Source organism: Pseudorasbora parva, chromosome 19 (genome assembly GCF_024679245.1).
Source record: "Pseudorasbora parva isolate DD20220531a chromosome 19, ASM2467924v1, whole genome shotgun sequence".
Classification (NCBI taxonomy): Eukaryota; Metazoa; Chordata; class Actinopteri; order Cypriniformes; family Gobionidae; genus Pseudorasbora; species Pseudorasbora parva.
In genome coordinates this window covers 11,911,075-11,930,250 of record NC_090190.1, presented here as the reverse complement: position 1 = coordinate 11,930,250, position 19,176 = coordinate 11,911,075, and the positions used below count along the sequence as shown (strand labels likewise).

General features: G+C 36.1%; 1 protein-coding gene across 1 annotated transcript; it reads right to left on the bottom strand.

The window, feature by feature from the left end:
* Positions 1–681: 681 nt before the first annotated feature.
* Positions 682–12,016, bottom strand: laptm4b (lysosomal protein transmembrane 4 beta). The gene is made up of 7 exons (XM_067425654.1): positions 11,707–12,016; positions 10,447–10,564; positions 7,218–7,291; positions 6,857–6,979; positions 6,670–6,768; positions 5,657–5,752; positions 682–3,300 (listed from the first exon to the last, which is right to left on the bottom strand). The coding sequence occupies exons 1-7, from the start codon at positions 11,800–11,802 to the stop codon at positions 3,226–3,228; spliced, it is 681 nt and encodes a 226-aa protein (XP_067281755.1). The 5' UTR covers positions 11,803–12,016; the 3' UTR covers positions 682–3,225.
* Between the last annotated feature and the right edge of the window lie 7,160 nt (positions 12,017–19,176).

Genomic DNA, 19,176 nt, shown 5'->3' with positions numbered 1-19,176 from the left:
ATTCTGATTTTGTTTTAACTCCTACGGTGGCCGATTTAGTCCAAGATTAACATGGCAACCCCCCTCTTCACATTCGACACGGTGCTATCGAGTGTTAAAACGTGAAAGGCGAAGCTTGAATTTACGGGTATGTCCCTCTTTGGCTAATGTACTTTCAAGATGGAGGGGCAACATGGCGACCAGCATTCGAACCCCTCACCCGTATGTATATTTTCAAAGGCATATTATAAACTTACAAGAATACTTTATTACTTGAAAGAAGTAACTATACATTAATAAGCACATATTTTTGAAAGAACTAAGTGTTTTTAGCTAAGAATAAACTAAAAATGTTACACAGTGTAGCTTTAACCTCTTTTAGCTACAGTAGCTTGTCTGTTTGATCAATCACATAGACCAGCCTTCGCTCCCCACATGCATCAATGAGCCTTGGCCACCTATGACCCTGTCAGCACATCCTCTTTGAGGACAAAATGTTCACTTGCTGCCTAATATATTCCACCCACTAACAAGTTCCGTGATGAAGAGATAATCAGGGTTATTTACTTCACACATCAATGTCATGCCTGATCAGTGTATATAAACTCATATAATAACACACATATATAATAAAATTATATTGTTAATATATCCTATCTTCATTTATTCACCTGCGTAATAAAAAAAGATGCACAGCCATAATGAAGCGTTACTGTAATATTTTATTGTTTAGAAATAAGACAAGCCAGTGTCAACCCAATACAAGATGTGTAACAAGACAAAAACACTCACAGGCATTCTACCTACTGACAAACATTGTTCTGGGTTTCCGAGAATTCATTTTTGTGATATTCATTGATAATCGTTTAATTTAATTTTCATGAGAAATATTGTGAGAATCATTCAAATCTACAGGTCACATTTAGTTAGCCTCATAGCATAATTGCCCAGATCATATTGGCCAAAAAATGACGTAGGCAATTATGCTGAAGTAATTTGATACCAAAAGCAATATTTCAAATATACAGAATATTTTGAAAATTAATTCACAAAAAAAAACATTGCTTATTTGAAGCTGAATCTGAGATGCTGAATTGAAGATGAAAGTCTACGCTCAGAACAATGAAAGGAAATGTCTACATCTATCAATCTCTAATATGTTCATAAATGCTTCTAGATCTAATGTTACCATCATGATGAATAAATGGAAGTACATAGTTATTGTCAGCTATGGATACAGTTTACAAAATACCCTTGCATAGCCACTGTATATAAAAAAATGTTCCCAATAACAGAAGCTACTTTAAGCTTGAAGATGACTGGAGGGAGATGCTATGTTATTTGAACTAGAAGCTAATCTATTGTCGGCATTTACTTTTAATTTGTCACAATTACTGATTAACACCACATGTTCATCACAGACACTAACATGAATGAATAATATTTATATGTGCAAAAACATTGCAGTCTGCAGCCACAGATTGTAACCTAGTGATAATGACAGAAAAGTCATACTACTTCTCTGAACAAGAGCATGTAACCTCAACAAATGACAATTATTTCCTTACACTTAATACTCATTTATTCACTGAGTTTAGATCAATCAACAGCATTTGTGGCTTATTATCAAAAAAGTCCCATTTTTTTTCAATTAAAAATAATTCTATGGAAGTGAATGGGGCCTATTTTTGGAGGATTTAAAAGTAGAGAATGTGAAGCTTCTAATTTCTTATGAAACCATTGATATTATTATTCCGGTTAAAACTTGTGTATTGAGTGGTAAAGAGGTTTAAACCGTTTTTATAGCCAGTTTAGCATTTTAGGCATGTCATAGCAATGTCAGAAAAAAAGACTATTGTGAAATAGTGTAGCGATGCATAAAATACTGCTCACACAGAAGTAACTTTCTAAGTAGCTTTTTGTTCATCAATGTGGCAAATTCGCATTACCAATTTAAACCTGTAGCAAAATCTGCATAGGAAAATCTTTCGTCATTACAATAGTGTGGATTCCTATAATGAAACAATAAATGTAACCACACCGTAACCCAGATTTCTTTTATTTTTTTAACAAGTTCTTTAATCTGCGTTTACAGAGCAGTGATGGGGGGGAAATGCAATGCTTTTGTGCTCTCTCGCAAAAATGTTGCATTTTCCGGAGAAGCAAAGTTTCTCAAACTTTTGCCAAGAGACATTTTTTCAAGAGAACACAACGTTTCTCTGGAGATCGCAAGCTATTTGCAAGCAATTGCAATGCTTTTCTGGAGATCGCAAACATTTTGTAACCGAACGCAGTTTCTATAGAAATCGCACATTTTTTGAAAGCAAATGCAAAGTTTCTCAGGGAACGCAAACATTTTCCAAGCGAACGCAACGTTTCTCCGGAGATCGCAAAATTTAGCAAGCGAATGCAAAGTTTCTCAGGGGAACACAAAAGCATTGGCGTGATCATATTATCCCATCACCATATCCCTTTAGGATCTTTGTAGAAGTCAGATCCCTCATGATGCATTAAACAAACACAGTCAACAGAATCTTTAAAATGTTTCAAATCTGAGTCATCACGTATATTAAGTGTATACAGCTTTGTAAAACTGTTCACAAGTAGCAGGAACAACCGGTCGTTGCGACATCTAAGTTAATGATTAGCTTTAGATTTGTTTAAAGACAAAAATAACAAATGATTGCATTGTGTATTAAAGGAAGATTTTACTTTGTTAGATAAAATGGTGTAGCATTGCTTGTTAATTTTTTTTACATAGCTAATTTAGTTCCATTCTGAACCAGAATTAAAGTTCCTTTCATTTTGTAAAGTACAACGCAATTAAAGTGAAAATGCCAGTTTCTTACATTCAGTATACTTCTAGGTAATTCCCATTTGAAAAGTGCTCTTACGTAACCGTGTTTATCATGCACGCTGCATTCAAATCTCAGGTATATCAGTAGACGACAACACTACTGAGAAGTTCACAGTATTAAAAAGGCCAGTGCCACACATAATCGCCAAAAGTGCAAATCACATTGGAGCTGACACGCAGCATTGGGTTGCCAGGACAGCTGGGCAGCCTTGTCGAGGGAAGGGCATCTCAAAGTCATACTGCTGCCTCCAGAGAGGAGAGGAGAGAGGAGACTTACGTCACAGCGACAAACAGGAGACCCGGGACAACGGAATGGGCTATTGTGTCGAGAGATCGTTTCTTTGGAGAAGGTTTGGGAGCAGCATAGTAAGAGAGTGGTGGTGCGATTCTCAAGCCGAAACGTACTGGGGAGGAGGATCCTTGGGTGGAATGGCAACCGCCTCTTCGTAGGGTGGAAGTAGTACCTGAAATGAATACAGTAACATATTAGTAAATGCTTTCCTTATACAATATACTTCCCCTTTTCTTCTGTATACTATATTCCTAGATGACTGATCAAAAAAGAAAACATTGTGAAAAATACATTTGAGCTGTAGCAGTTAGCACAGCTCCCCAGTAGCACACAGTGCTAAGAGTTAGCAGTGTTTGCAATGAATATTTGCTGGCTGCTAACTGAATACTGTGCAGTTTATACTATAACTGCTAAAATCGTACATAAACTGTGCACATTAAAACATTTTAAAGAGCAGTAAGCCATACATTTGTCATATAACTATCATATTTTATTTTGGGGAAAAGATAAACTGTTACTTAGCATTTTTTAATCAAACCAACTCACATGATGAGTCAATGATGAGGTTCAAAAAAATGTTTTGCTTGATATAACTTTTGGGTTATTTTGTCACACTGGATATGGTAAAGTAGAGAGCATTGCATTGTGGAATACATATTTGTATGAATATTTTGGCAAATGTAGGTCATCTGGAGAAACAAGACATCATGGTAACAGAAAAAATTTGTTTCCCACTCTTGATTTAACTAAATTAAAGCAAGGGAACAAATTAGTACAACGTGACCACGACTAACAAAGCACCAAAATAATACCGTTGTTAACCAATTCTTATTTTGTGGCCACATTATCTATTTTTTTTGCCTCTATGTCTTTTTTGGTGCTCCATACAGCTGGGTATTTCTGAAAGAAAATGTATGTACTGCATGTAGTAGGCTATACATACTATATACACTATAGAAAAAGTATCACGGTAGTATGTATTCTAAAAAAATAGCCATTGAGCTATGGTGCTTATGTGGAAGATGCCGGTTCGAATCCTCCTTGCGTCATGCCCATAACCCCTTTATCTCTTCATAATTTCCTGTCTCTTGTTGCTTTGCTAGCCATTTGTAAACCATGGCCGTGTCACAAATAAAACTAAGCATTTTCCAACCACTCTGGATAAGAGAGTCCCCTTCACCTTAAATTTAAATGCCATATGTCACTGCAGAGAAAAGTTCATCCTCACTATATAGAAAGACCAACCAAAACCACATTGTTTGTTTAGGTACTGTTATGAAAATGTGAGCTAATTAGTAATATGGTCATGAATGCCCTGAGGGGATCGCGTTCTCACCTTGTCAAGATGACTGGAATGCGTCAACCGAGCGGATTTCAAATGAACCAAACAAGTGTGGACAGTTATGTAACGCCTTCAGCTGAATGGTGAAAAAGCCCTATGCTTCTCAATGGCCTTTTATTTCTATTCGTTCGGTTTCTTTTCAAAGCATCTGACGACTCATTATGCTGGAAGGTCATCTGTGGAATTCAGCTGAATGACCCGGGCAATCCAAATAGTCCGATCACCCACCCCAAAAAACACAAATATTTTTATCCCAAGTTACATACTGTACAAGTGTACATACATTTAGATAAAACGTATATATCTTGAATGCACTGAAAGTCACTTTGGATAAAAGCATCTGTCAAATGCATTAAATTTAAGTCTTCGTATATACAAGTTGTCAGTGACTGGAGGGCTGTGAGGGTCAACAGAGCAGCAGGACAGAGGCAGTAAAATGGGATTACTTCTGGCTGACAGTTCTGGATTAGAGGCAGTATAGGCACACAACACAGTGCCCTCTCTAATGCCCTCCATAAACACTGACTCAACAATACGGAGGGCATGAGGAGAGCGTCATCATTCATGATCCTGCAGTGATGCACATCAGAACATCCCCTATAGCTGTGCAAAGATAAACTCCATAGCACACTACAAGACATGGTTTCTTATGACTGAATTTTTTTAATGGTTCATGACCATTTACATTTTTTGTTGACAAATATGCAGCATGACTAGTATAGCATGATTTGCAATTGTGTGTGTGTGTGAGAGAGAGAGAGAGAGAGAGAGAGAGAGAGAATTATTTTATAATTTAATGTTTTATTTTATTTCATTTAATGTAATTTAGATGTTACAAAATAATACTGTCTTTATTCATTAATTTACTTATAAAAATATAAACCTCATATAGTTATATAAGCTAATATTAAAGCTAGGATCAATTATGTGGTGCCTCCTCAAATGTAAAAGAATCATTGATAGAATTGGTAAGGAATTGGATGTTTTTGGAATCAATTGGAATCAGAATCAAAAATGAATGGTCACACTCCTTCGGATTCCCATTCCTAATTATGCTACCACCCAAAAGTTTTGGGTCGTAAAATTTTATGCATTCACAATAAAAGCACTTATACTGTGAAATAGTATTACAATTTAAAATAGCTTTTAAATTAAAATACATTTGTATTTGAATACATTGACTTACTGTAGTGTCATTTGTGGTGACATAAACCAGGACCTCTGTAGTGCTTCTTCCACTGACATATCTGTAGCAGTTCCAGACACAGGCAATAAGGTAAGCCTAAAGAGAAAAAGCAGCCGGTGATGCTAAATAAAACACCATCATAAATCATGTTCATATGGCTTACCAATAAAAATAATGAGACACAGATACAGTGCCTTATGTACATTTAATTTCCAGATGGTACTTTTTTTTTAACAAGAACATATGGGACAAATAACAAAGATAACGATTTTTTAAATTATATTTAACGTCCTAAAACTGGTAACCTTTTTTCATAGCTCATAAATCATACCCTTTAGCTTTATTTGCAGTTATATTTGAGGAATTGCAAAATGAACACAATGCATACTAATCTAAAAACTGTCGATCAAATATATCTGCTTTTACTTTTCAAAAAATTAAACCTTTGGTAAAATTTACAATTTACAGTTTGAACTTTTTTTTTTTTTAAGCAGCGGGTATTTGCACTCACATTTGTGAACATTTTCTTAGCGGTATATTATATTTATACTAATTGCAAATTGCTGTAGTTGCTATTTACTAAGTGAAAAACTAAGTTTTTACTCATGTTTGGTCCAACCAGGCACTGTTAGGCAGAGTTGGTGTGAAATAAATTCATCAATTCTCAGAGGAATTCAGATTGATTTAGTCCGATCACAATGCAATAAACTAGACACTATTAGACTGTCATGCATACAACAGCATGGGAGGCAAGCTAAAAGGTTAAATTTAGCACACTGTGTTTATCCCAGCAGAGTAATCTGCCTCTCTCTAATGCGCGCAGGCTGTCATAAAGCGATTTGTATCACATCTGAAGTCTACTGGAAAAGTCAGGCTTCTAGAAGGACAACACAGTGTTTGTCTAAAGCAGTCTGGTTCACTAGTCATCTTACAGTGCGTCACATCTAGCTATAGTGAAGAAAAAATGAACTGGCAGATCACAAGTAAGGGAAAGCACAGTTGTTTCGCATTACCTTAAAGGCTAAGATGCATCCGACAAAGAGAAGCACTGCTAATACTAGGCACATGTTGTTTGTGGACATCAAGTCTTCTTTGTATGGAAATGTCCCAGGCTGTTAAAACATAATGACGCGTCAAGTCAATAACAGAATGATAATCTGCAATATCAAAAACTCAAAGTCATTACTCAAAGATCCTTACCAACTGCTGAAGATAGTCCTGTATGGTGTTGGGGTAAACAACAACACTTATTGCTACCAGTGTGTTAAGAGCAAAATCAAATATCTGGTAGCAAAAGAAAGGAATGATCCATGCAGCATGTTGCTGAAAGACAAAAAAATAAAAAGTATTTTACTACAGGGCACACACCAATGTATTCATCATTGACGTTTATTAATTAAGCAGAATCATGATAAAATATATAGTTTTATTTAATTAGCTTCAAATGATCCGTTAATCACCCTAATGTTTGAGTTCAATGCAAGAAAGAATGTCTTATGGGTTTGGAACAACATAATGGTGAGTAAATGATGGAAGAACTTTAAAAAGTATTATGTCAAACCTTATATGCACCATAGGTCGCCATTCCACAAATCAAAATCATCAGCAATGAGATTGCAGCAGCGATACACATGTCTGTGGAGGAAAGACGAAATGTTGAGTTTAACGGGCAATATGTACATCTAGGATTGGGTTAAGATATAGGAATAGAGATTTTTCAATTTCAGCCTGAAATTAAATAATCAAATATCAATTCCGAAATATCCCAAGATTGATCTTTTAATACAGGAAGAATTTAACTTGACATTATTTCAAGCTAATTTCACCATATAGTTGAGTTTCTGCTAAGTTCACAAGAAACAAACGTTGTTTACCAAATTATGTTTTTAACAAATGTTAAAGAAAATGTTACTGAATTCTGTGGTGTTACTGTTAATTAAATTTAAATTTGTGTCAATGCCCAGAGCTATTAACAAACCGGAAATTACATCTGTGTAAATTGTAGTGAATTTTGTTGCTATGTACTGAAATTTCATTGAAAATACACTGAAATAGATTTATGTAAATTCTAACAATAAAAAATAAAAATAAGTTATGTATTGACATTTTTATGAAAATACATTGAAATATATCTATGTAAATTATAATGGACTTTGTTATTAAACATTGAAATATCTGTGAAAAAGACTTAAAATTAAAATCAACTTTTTTAATTATAATTAATTAAAATATTTGTAATTATACACAATTACAATAATCTGCTGGAAAACCACTCTCACCATGAAAGGTCATGCAGCCATCCTGAATGATTCATTTATGAATAAACTTACTAATTAATCAGAAAAGTCTACAGACTGATATATGAGCCAGTAACATTGCCTGCCTGAGTTAAAATTTCAGTAGTTCAGCCTAGTGCTCCACAAGACATTACAGGCACTCATGAACTAGTTACCTGACCTACTATCTATAGTGCTGTTTCCAAAACAACCACCAGACTCATTCCCTCCAAAACACAAGCATATGGTATGGACAAATACAACATTTTACAGATAATAATACAGCCTAGTAAGCACATATGGAGAAAAACAACTCTAGTTAGGAGACTTTTTGAACACACTGGTAACATTGAGGTTTCTTAAGGAATGTGTTTTATTATCATTAAACTTTAAAGAGGACCTATAACTGTCTTTAGTGTGTAATGCTATTTGAGCATTAAAAATGTCTGCAAAGTTAAAAAGCACAAAGTCCTCTCCAAAGGGAGTTATTCTCTATATCAATATAAGTGCTGTTTCTGAACTCCTTGAAATGCATCCATTGTAGTCTTGAGTTCTTCCGGGGGTGCTTTCCAATTCTTATTTGTGCATCCTCGTTTCCTTTCCTAGCTTCCTTTCCTCGCTCCTTAGCTCCACCCCTTCAGGACGCGAGGGAAAGACGCTTGGATGGAGGAATTGAATCAAGTGAAATTATATATCCTCGCTCCCTTTAACGTCACTTTAGAGCGGCATCAGTTAATGATGACACCGCTGGATTTAGTAGGGATTCTTGAACATTAGAGATAACTATTTATATTGTAAGCTTCGGCCTCCACAAAATACCACATTTGTCCATATTTTAATCAATATTACCAGTTATTATTAACAACGAATTCCAGTTATTTACTGCTTTTCGTTGTATAATATTTGTTTCTATTTGTTTCTTTCATTTTCTTGTACTTTGATATAATTCTGCAACTGTCAGGTGTTATTTGACAAACATTTGAGTCTTGTACATGTAAACATAATAATAATGATTGATAAACTGTGGCACGATGTGAAGGGGGAGGAGAATTAATGCTTGCGTCACATTTAGTCGATAAAACACTTCCGCAAAGGATACTCCTTTGTATCCTCCCTCACGACTCCTCAGGAAGCCTCCTCACCCCTTGATCCTCGCCTCCTCGCGGTGCTATTAGAGAATTGGGATCTCCTACAAGATGGCTGAGCTCCATCGGTTTCCGGGTCATAGGATGGAGGACGGAGGAGCGAGGAAACGAGGAGGGATATTGAGAAGCACCCCGGGATTGTACATAATATTTAAATAATTCCTGCCTAAGGCTTATGCAAAAAAAGATGTCGAGAACTGCTTGAATTGCATTAGTAGTGTGTTCACGGTAATTGTAAGCTTGACATTTACGAAACACACTCGGAAGAGGTTGACTAATAATCACAACACACTACTTCAGCCGACCAATCAGTGGAAGGAGGGAACTTGTGGAAGGAGGGGCTTCAAAGAGACAGGAACTAAACAGAGCATTACTTCATCTCAGCCTCAGACATCACATCCACAGACCGTTGGCTAAATGTCTGATGCATAAGCACACAAAATGAGAAAAACTTTGGAAGTTTTGTCATCTGATTTCTAGAGGATTTCCAGGAAACGTGTGTGTTGCATTCTTTACCGGTCCGCCTGGAAACAAAGCCATTGATGCCAAACCCCCTCATGGAAAAAGAAAGCCAATCAACTAAACACTGGAAGTGTGTGAAGCATGGTGCCATTGTTGCAGTAAATTTACATAATATTATTGAATTAATCATTTAGTAACCGATATATAGTTTGAATCCTGACTCATGAACCTTTCCCGACCCCCCATTAGTCTGAAGGTCTGGCTATGCGTTACTGACAGACTTGGAAGTCAGGTCCTTGCAACAATGTGAAATATGTGGAAAGTAAGGTGTTTTTTTGAACATTCAAGCATGAAAACCTATTCTAGTAGACCCCAAAAACAAAATCAAGACTTTCTAAAAGGGCATTATATGGCCTCTTTTAATATTCAGTTCACTCAACAGCTAATATTACAGAGTTTTTCTAATCTCTGACCCTTCTAAATGAGAGACTGTAACTATCAAATTAATTTGAGCTACTGAAGCTCTCAGTACTGTAAGTATATTGAGAGCACCAGTGCTGGTCTTTGAAATAGCTCCCTCCACATAATCCCTCCATATGTTAAAGTACACTCAACCGTACACTCTGTCTACTTCAGCGCCTATTACAAAACAGGCTCCACATAACAGAGGCCAGATGCAAAGCCCAAACCAATTACGAGGAATCATAGTTTGAATCCTGCTGATGAGAGTCTGTTTTAATCAAAGTCACCAGTGCCAGAATCTATAGCCACACAGACAGCAGTGCTGATACCACCAGGAAATACGATAGCAGTCTTTGAGTTCTTGCTGAGCTTAAAAAGTTGATACTGATCTGTTTGTTCATACTGGAATTTAATAACTAGAGGAGATTAAATGACTCAAACGTACTTGCATCGTCCATGACGTCCAAATCCGTGCCGAGATCGGAGCTGGTGAGGTGGTAGTGATACTGGACGGGGTCATTGAGAGCCGACAACAGGATTAACAAAACCACTGCATTGATGAGCTAAAAAGGAAAGATTTTTTTTATTACAATATAAACACACATTATAATATATATATACATATATATATATATATATATATATATATATATATATATATATATATATATATATATATATATATATATATATATATATATATATATATATATATATATATATATATATATATATATGATCAGCTGAAAACAGTCATTTAATTTTATGTTTTGGAATAAATTGATCGGATAAAATTATTAAACAAGTATAAAACAAGTATTCTGAATAACACAGTTTATTGTTCTGTTTATTATTAGGCATTTGGAATATTTTAATAATATCTTGTATGAATATGAATATACAAGTATTTACATAATTCACTTTCATAATACACTGACTTCACAGACCAAACAAAAGACCCATAGACCATATTATGCTATTAGCTCAACATAAAATGATATTTATCAAAAATGAAATTAGTCTGACACACATTTTCTTTATCCTCACTCATTTTGTCAGATAATGTTTTGTCTGCGGAAGCATTTCCCTGTCTGTGTCAATAAACGTCACTGTAGTTTTTAGGTTAATGAATTCTGCGGCTCCTTGCAATGCAAAAAAAAAAAAAAAAAAACTGGAGGTGACCAGAATATTCCACTGTTTATTAGTGTCTCCCATATTTAAGTCTTTGTTTTAACAGGTCGATTATACATTATACAACTTTCTTTAGTGACAGTTTCAAGCATAAAGTCAGGGATTATGTTTCTATTTATATTATGTTAAATAGAGCTGGTTTCTAGAAGCCGCACTAAAGCACGACATCATTGGAGTAATTACACGTTGTTAAACAATCATTTAGTGGTTAAATTAGTTCATTTTTCACAGATATGCTCTATTATATTTTATTTCTTTTTCATATTCTTTCAGCGGTGTTGCTCTATATGGCATCAGAACAAAAACATTAACGTTAAAGGTGAATCATATGTGCGTGCAGAATATTGAACATCAAGCATTATGCAAAATGCTGTCTAGGTAACTATATTTAGACAACGACCATTTTTAAATAATTTTATAAAACTAATACTATTCACACACAAAAATTATACCGGTTATGAAAAAAGAAACAAAAACGATAAATATGTTATTTAAAATAGTTGTCTTGACCCACCATATACCAGATGCCCAGGATAATGGTGCCCGTCCGTACATGACAACACAGGCAGCAGCTGGTCGTGTACCATCTGTCCCACGGCGAAATCATCATTTTACCTTCCAAAAACAGCACGACTAGTGCATGTGTCTTTTTAGCTTATATTATAGTTTTTTTTTTATGTAATTCGATGGATTTTGAGTGCTACAGCTCACGGTCGCAGCATTCGGTCGACGTTAAACCCTGAGTTGTTTCCGTTTCCCGTTACCGTCCAGTTTGTTCCACAGAATCCCCACCGCTGCATTAATCCAGCTCATCTCCGCACCACGTGACAAGAGGGGGATTTGGTGTGACGTCACGGGCCCGCTAGTGCAATTCGCTGTTCCGGACCAAGTCACTTAACTACAGACCGTGCTGCAGACTCCGTGAAGTCAAAATTGTGGTTTATTTTTGTGTTGTGTGAGAAAGAGGATGTAAAACATTTAGGAAGAAAGAGTTAATTGAACACATTTTGAACTTTTGAAATATTGTCATGGGTTGTCACAGTGAAATCTGGCTATTGCTTTTCAGCTAAATTTAAACAATACAATAAATAGGCAAATATTGATACGATAACAATAAAAATCTATTTTGATATGAGATTATGACCGACACATAGCCTACTGTAAATATTAAAGATGCACTATGCAACTTTTCCGTCCGCTATAGCCTATTCAAAACAAAGGCGTAGCTTGATAGCAAGTTATGGCGCAGCATCTGGGGACATGTGGTCTTTACGTCACAGCCGGTGGAAAATAATCCAGATAAAACCAAGGGGCAACCATAGACAGTAAAAGAAATGGACCGAGCGATCCCATTGACGTCAACGGCGAAATAATGAAGTCAACCTAGGGGCACTCACTTCCTGATGGCTGAGCGAACTGCGCAGGCTCAGACTGAGCTTGACGACGTAGATGTGACGCGAGCCTCCTGTCTGACAGCTGTAGGTCTTCTAGTAGATGTGGAAAGTGAAAGCTGAATCACGTTGTTTAAATATTTTCTCCCGTTGCTTTTGGCTCACTATCGGCTTCTCCCCATTCTTCCCCCTTGACTTTATCAGACTTTATGTCTCCACGTCCCCCCGACTGTCTCATAGACAGTAAAAGATTGCCTGGGAGCGTCTCCTCAGGTCTATATGGTAATTTCTCAACTGTGCGACAGGGTCGCGTTGGTTATGACGCAATCGTTAGCCTATTTTTACAAAAACAGCTTCTGCGGGGTGATAGTGTAAGATACAAGGTAATGGAGCCTTTTATACATTGTCGTGTTTCTTTAGAAATAAACAATGGACAAATGGAGTCTTTAAACGTATCAGATGTAAAGTTATTCACTGTCAAAGTGACTCAAAAATGAATGGGAGTCAATGGGATGCTAACAGCAGGTGATGGCTTGGTTAGCAATGGCAGCCCCTAGGGGTGGAACGCTTTCCGAGCGCTAGATTACCCCCTTGGGGGCAACCTCCTGCAGTTTCTCTTGAAGCCAATACGGAAGTGACTTAAAGTGCAATTCCTCGACTGGCCACTAGTGACAGGCTCGAGAAGGGAGCCCAATCTTATTGAGCCCCATGTTAAAATGCCCAACTTTACAGCAGAAAAAAACATGTTGCGTTACTAATTGTTGTTTTGGTCTATGCAGCTAATTTTGCCCTTCATGACAACTGTGAGGGGGGTGATTTTTTTTACAACTTACTTGTTTACATTAATTAACTTGGATTGACAGGTGGATAGCCATTTATCTGTTGTCTGTTAGTCATCCTGTCACTTCAGCTCCGCCCACATCCTGTCTCTTTGCCAGTGGTGGAATGTAACGAAGTACAAATACTTCGTTACTTTACTTAAGTACATTTTTCACGTGTCTGTACTTTACTTAAGTAGAATAAATAGTGCATACTTTTTACTTTTACTTCGTTACATTTTGCAGCAATTATTATACTTTCTACTCCACTACATTTCTACAACCTTTCGTTACATTTTCTGATCAGTTTCAGGGCTCGAGATTAAGGCTTGCCCCGAATATATGTACGTTATAGGCTAATGAATTGACGGTTGCTGTTGAGGCTCGCGCAGCCTCTCGAGGAGAAATGGAAACAAATCAGCCCCGCTCACACAAAGAAACTCGGTAACATACTGCATTAAAAATTCAAAATGTTTAGTTTTTATATTTTATAACAGTTAAAAAAACGCGACCAACGAGTGTAGTTTTCCTGAATACCATCACGACAGAAAATGTGACACTGATTTCATTTGACAGTTCCATAAACAATTAATTAACATCAAGTCACTTACATTTTATTGATTGCTTGCTTCTATTTCAGCAGCGAAAATATTTCCAAGATCAGATTTCCACATCCGAACCATAACATATTGCACAGCAACAGCGCGTTACTGAATCAAAGATTCAATGCCCTATTCATAAACGACTGCCTCATTTATGAACGAATTAGCCGTTTGAACGAATCGACTCAATGCTTCAGAAAAATGACATTTAACTTTGCAGATAACCAGAATTGTAAGTCAGAATGTAAACTAGGCAACAGATGGTAAGAACAATTACATTAACCCAAAACTAACTCAATTAAAATGCCACCGCTCATATGGTTTTCTTCTTTTTAATTATTAGAATTAGACATTAAGAGAATACATTTTTATGCAAGTACTTTTACTTTTAATACTTAAAGTACATTTAAAATCAGGTACTTTTTACTTTTTACTTAAGTAGGGTTGTCGTTGTAGTACTTCTACTTTTACTAAAGTAAATATATTTCTGGTTACTTGTACTTTTACTTAAGTACTGAAATTCAGTACTTCCTCCACCACTGCTCTTTGCCCATTTTCTGTTATCTGGGTGTGACACATCTCATCTCTACTTTACACTTCAAAACTGCTCTTCAGAATCCTATGGGTGACATCATGGACACTACATCCCTATTTTTTTTACAGTTTAGGACAAAAATCATGCGGATGGATGCAATTATTAATGTTAGTGTAGTATTAAGCAGAGCAGGACCGAGTGTTGTGGAGCTGAGCATGGCCACTGGAGCGATTGTTAATGAGATGAACAACACACCGCTCGTGAGCAGTGGGACTTTTATTATGACGGGTCACGGGACACAGCAGGCGCTATTTCCGCTTTTCTGGTCAAGGCAAGAGTATATTAGAGTATACTAGCTCTGTTTATTGTAGTAGATACATTTAAATCTGTTGAAAGTTATGTTACGTTACTATTACAAATTCCCTTTTAACTTTTTATTCATTAATGAATTCTGTAACAATGCATGGTTTCACACCAAAATATTAAGCAGCCCAACAATGTTTTCAACATTTAAAATTAAGTTTCTTGAGCAGCAACAGCATTAGAACGATTCCTGAAGGAACACATCTATTGAAAATATAGGAAACAGTTTGAAAACAATTGTAATAATATTTATTATAGCCTATTTCTAGGCTATATATTAATATTTTACTATTTAACATGCCCCGATATGAAGAATTTTATATATAATCTGACTATACTGCAGTCTTTGGAATGTTGAAATATGTAATGAAACTCTGACACCGATGACATAACTATAGGGCTGTTTTTTAATCACAAAAGTCTCCCTTCGTCTCCATTTGCTCTATGGTTGGCTAGGAGAAACCAATGAGACGATCTTACTTTTTTGTGATCGACATGCACCTATTACATTTAAAATTTATAGTGACAAAACCACCCCTAAGTGACCACATAGTTAACAGGCAAGGCAACACACAGATATAAAAAAACGGAGGTAAAAAATGGAGCAAACATGTCTTTGGGTGCAGATTTATTCCCCCTCTTGGTTACAAAAGTGTTCATAATCTCCAGTGAGATTATATGAAGGGATCCAGTGTTGATAAGGATAGAGCATGCTACATGACAGCGGAGGAGAGCAGATGGCCCAAACCAATGAGACAGTGTGTGTGTGTGTGTGTGCCCGGTAAGCCTCTGTGGGCGGCAGCTTCATCACAGCATCAGGAGATTTACAGCTTTCAGCCAGAGAAAGTTTAACAGCAACAAATCAACGGTTCACCTGGAATGGGGACCTTTCACACTTGCTTGGTCACGTAAAAATATAGGACTATTTAAATAGTAAGAAAAAATAATAATATATATAATATATATTTAATCTATTATTAGGAACACCTCTTCAATTTTTCATTAATGCAATTATTTAATCAACCAATCACATGGCAGTTGCTTCAATGCATTTAGGGCTGTGGTCCTGGTCAAGACAATCTCCTGAACTCCAAACTTAATGTCAGAATGGGAAAGAAAGGTAATTTAAACAATTTTGAGTGTGACATGGTTGATGGTGCCAGACGGCCAGTCTGAGTATTTCAAAATCAGTTACTGGGATTTTTTCGCACAACCATTTCTAGGGTTTACAAAGAATGGTGTGAAAAGGGAAAAACATCCCGTATGCAGCAGTCCTGCGGGCGAAAATGCCTTGTTGGTCAGAGGAGAATGGGCCGACTGATTCAAGCTGATAGAAGAGCAACTTTGACTGAAATAACCACTCGTTACAACCGAGGTATGCAGCAAAGCATTTATGAAGCCACAACACACACAACCTTGAGGCGGATGGGCTACAACAGCAGAAGACCCCACCGGGTACCACTCATCTCCACTACAAATAGGAAAAAGAGGCTACAATTTACACAAACTCACCAAAATTGGACAGTTGAAGACTGGAAAAATGTTGCCTTGTTGATGAGTCTCGATTTCTGTTGAGACATTCAGTTGGTAGAGTCAGAATTTGGCGTAAACAGAATGAGAACATGGATCCATCATGCCTTGTTACCACTGTGCAGGCTGGTGGTGGGGGTGTAATGGTGTGGGGGATGTTTTTTTTGACACACTTTAGGCCCCTTTGTGCCAATTGGGCATCGTTTAAATGCCACAGCCTACCTGAGCATTGTTTCTGACCATGCATCCCTTTTTGACCACCATGTACCCATCCTCTGATCGTCACTTTCAGGATAATGCACCATGTCACAGCTTGAATCATTTCAAATTGGTTTCTTGAACATAACAATGAGTTCACTGTACTAAAATTACCCCCACAGTCACCAGATCTCAACCCAATAGAGCATCTTTGGGATGTGGTGGAACGGGATCTTTGTGCCCTGGATGTGCATCCCACAAATCTCCATCAACTGCAAGATGCTATCCGATCAATATGGGCCAGCATTTCTAAAGAATAGGTGTTAAGATTAGGTGTTCCTAATAATCCTTTAGGTGAGTGTAAATTATTATTATATATTATTATTATTATTATTTTTAACTAAAACTATTACACTACCATTTCAAAGTTTGGGGTCAGTAAGATTTTTTTTACGTAAATAATAAAAATAAGTTAAAAAATATATTTAAATTTAAATATTTAAAATAAATAAATAAATAAATAAAGAGAATTTAATTCAGCAAGGACACTTTAAATTGATCAAAAGAAACAGTAAACTATGTTACAAACAAAACATTTTTTTCAAATAAATGATGTTGTTTTGAACTTTATATTTAAAGAATTTTGAAAGAAAAAAATCTTTCCACAAAAATATTAACATGCAGTTAAGTTTCCAACATTGATAGTGTGAAGAAACTTTTATTGAGCAGCAAATCATGCAGCATATTAGAATGACTGATGATGATACTATTTTACTGTATCAAATAAATGCAGCTGTTGTGAGCATAAAGAATTTATTGAAAGCAAACAAATATTTGTAATTGCCTTAAAAAGATAACCCATATAATTAACTTATTTAGCAAATACCTTATTACCTAATGAACCACATTATTGTGTATTTCTTTGTCAGGTTTTAACAACAGTAGCATGACTACCACAAAGGATGTTTGCTAAAAAAAAGAATCCCAATCCCTTTTTCACAAATCAATGGAAAAGGATTATTGAGCCAAATGAAATGAGAAACAGGCAGGAAAGGTCAGTCTCATACACGTGACACGAGACTATCAGAATGCTGCAAAATCCAGAATAAAAAAACAACAATTTTAGCTAGTTTATTTTTAGTACAAGCTTTTGTTACCTTAGGAAAAAAGAATGAAATATAAAAACTAAAATAATGTATAAAAAAAAAAAAAAAAAAAAAAAAAAAAGCCTTTCTTTAAAGATACACTTTGTTGTCCTAACTTTGACTCTCTAGCGATTAAAAAAAAGTATTTTGACATGTATTTTGTAGAAGAACAAAGTTTTGGTTGTGCTTCAGCTCTGTCCAGTCAGTGTAGCTGCTCTACATAATTTTCCTTTAAAACCCTTCCCTCAGGTATATAAATATAAACATTTATAATAGACATAGTAAATCAGGCAGGTATTCCAGAAAGCAGGTTGTGACATACCTGGCTATGTTTAAGAGTAAGAGGACAAACTCAATTTTCAGTTCCAAAAACAGAGGTAAGTTTCAAGGCAAGTAGCTTCATTTTAAGAGGTATTAAGAGTCAGACGCATGTTACATAATTCATATAATTACATTTGTTATATAGTTAGTTATACAGTATAATACACAAATTAATTCTAAAGCATTATTATAACAAGGTAATGTTTAAAATGTTAGTCCAAATATATATATATATATATATATATGGCGGGTTACTTCAGTGATGGCTTTGTATCAGTAAAAACCCTGGAGAATATTCAAATGATTGTGCTTTCCCCCCTCATATCCCCCTGAGACAAGAGATTTATGCAGTTTATTTCTGGAAAAATTCCTCCTATGATGCAAATTGACGATATTTGCATCATAAGAGGAATGTTTGGCCAAAGGCTAAAGACTACAGCCAGCAGAGGGAGCCATTTCCGCATGTTTTGAATCCGCACATGGGGGATGGAGATCACACTCAGAGCTCAGCTCGCAGCTACAGGCACTCATTTAAAAGGCGCTATGGTGAGCAACGTAAGTATTTTAACTTCTCAAATTAATTTCTATGAAAGTTAAGCTTGCAAAGGCATGAACTGACAACGCGTGTTCAGTCTGGCGCGTTTCAATGTATGCCGCGAGTGTAGTCGCGATTACCTCAGCTCTCATCACGAGAGCTCATCAGCTCATTTATCTGACTCCTGCAGTTAGTGCTCAGTGCTGTGATACTCGCGCGGTGACTCACTCGTTATATTGAACAGACACGTTCAGTTTTTAATTGTAATGTCTTCTCCAACTCAGTCACAGTAATCAAGTTGGTGGGCACAACAGGGCAGCGAAGCATTCTGGGAATTGTAGTCTTCCATCCCCATGAGACAAAAATACATTTTCTGTCTTTTCTCAGTCTAGAAGGCACCAAATTTAAAAATAATTTCACATTTCTACTACATTGATGACCCAGTTTAAATACAGATTCATCTTCCCAGCGCTGAAGTACCCATTTAATACTCTGAAAAGCTCTGAGCCAAAACAGCATTTTCTTCTTTAATAAATCAACATCTAT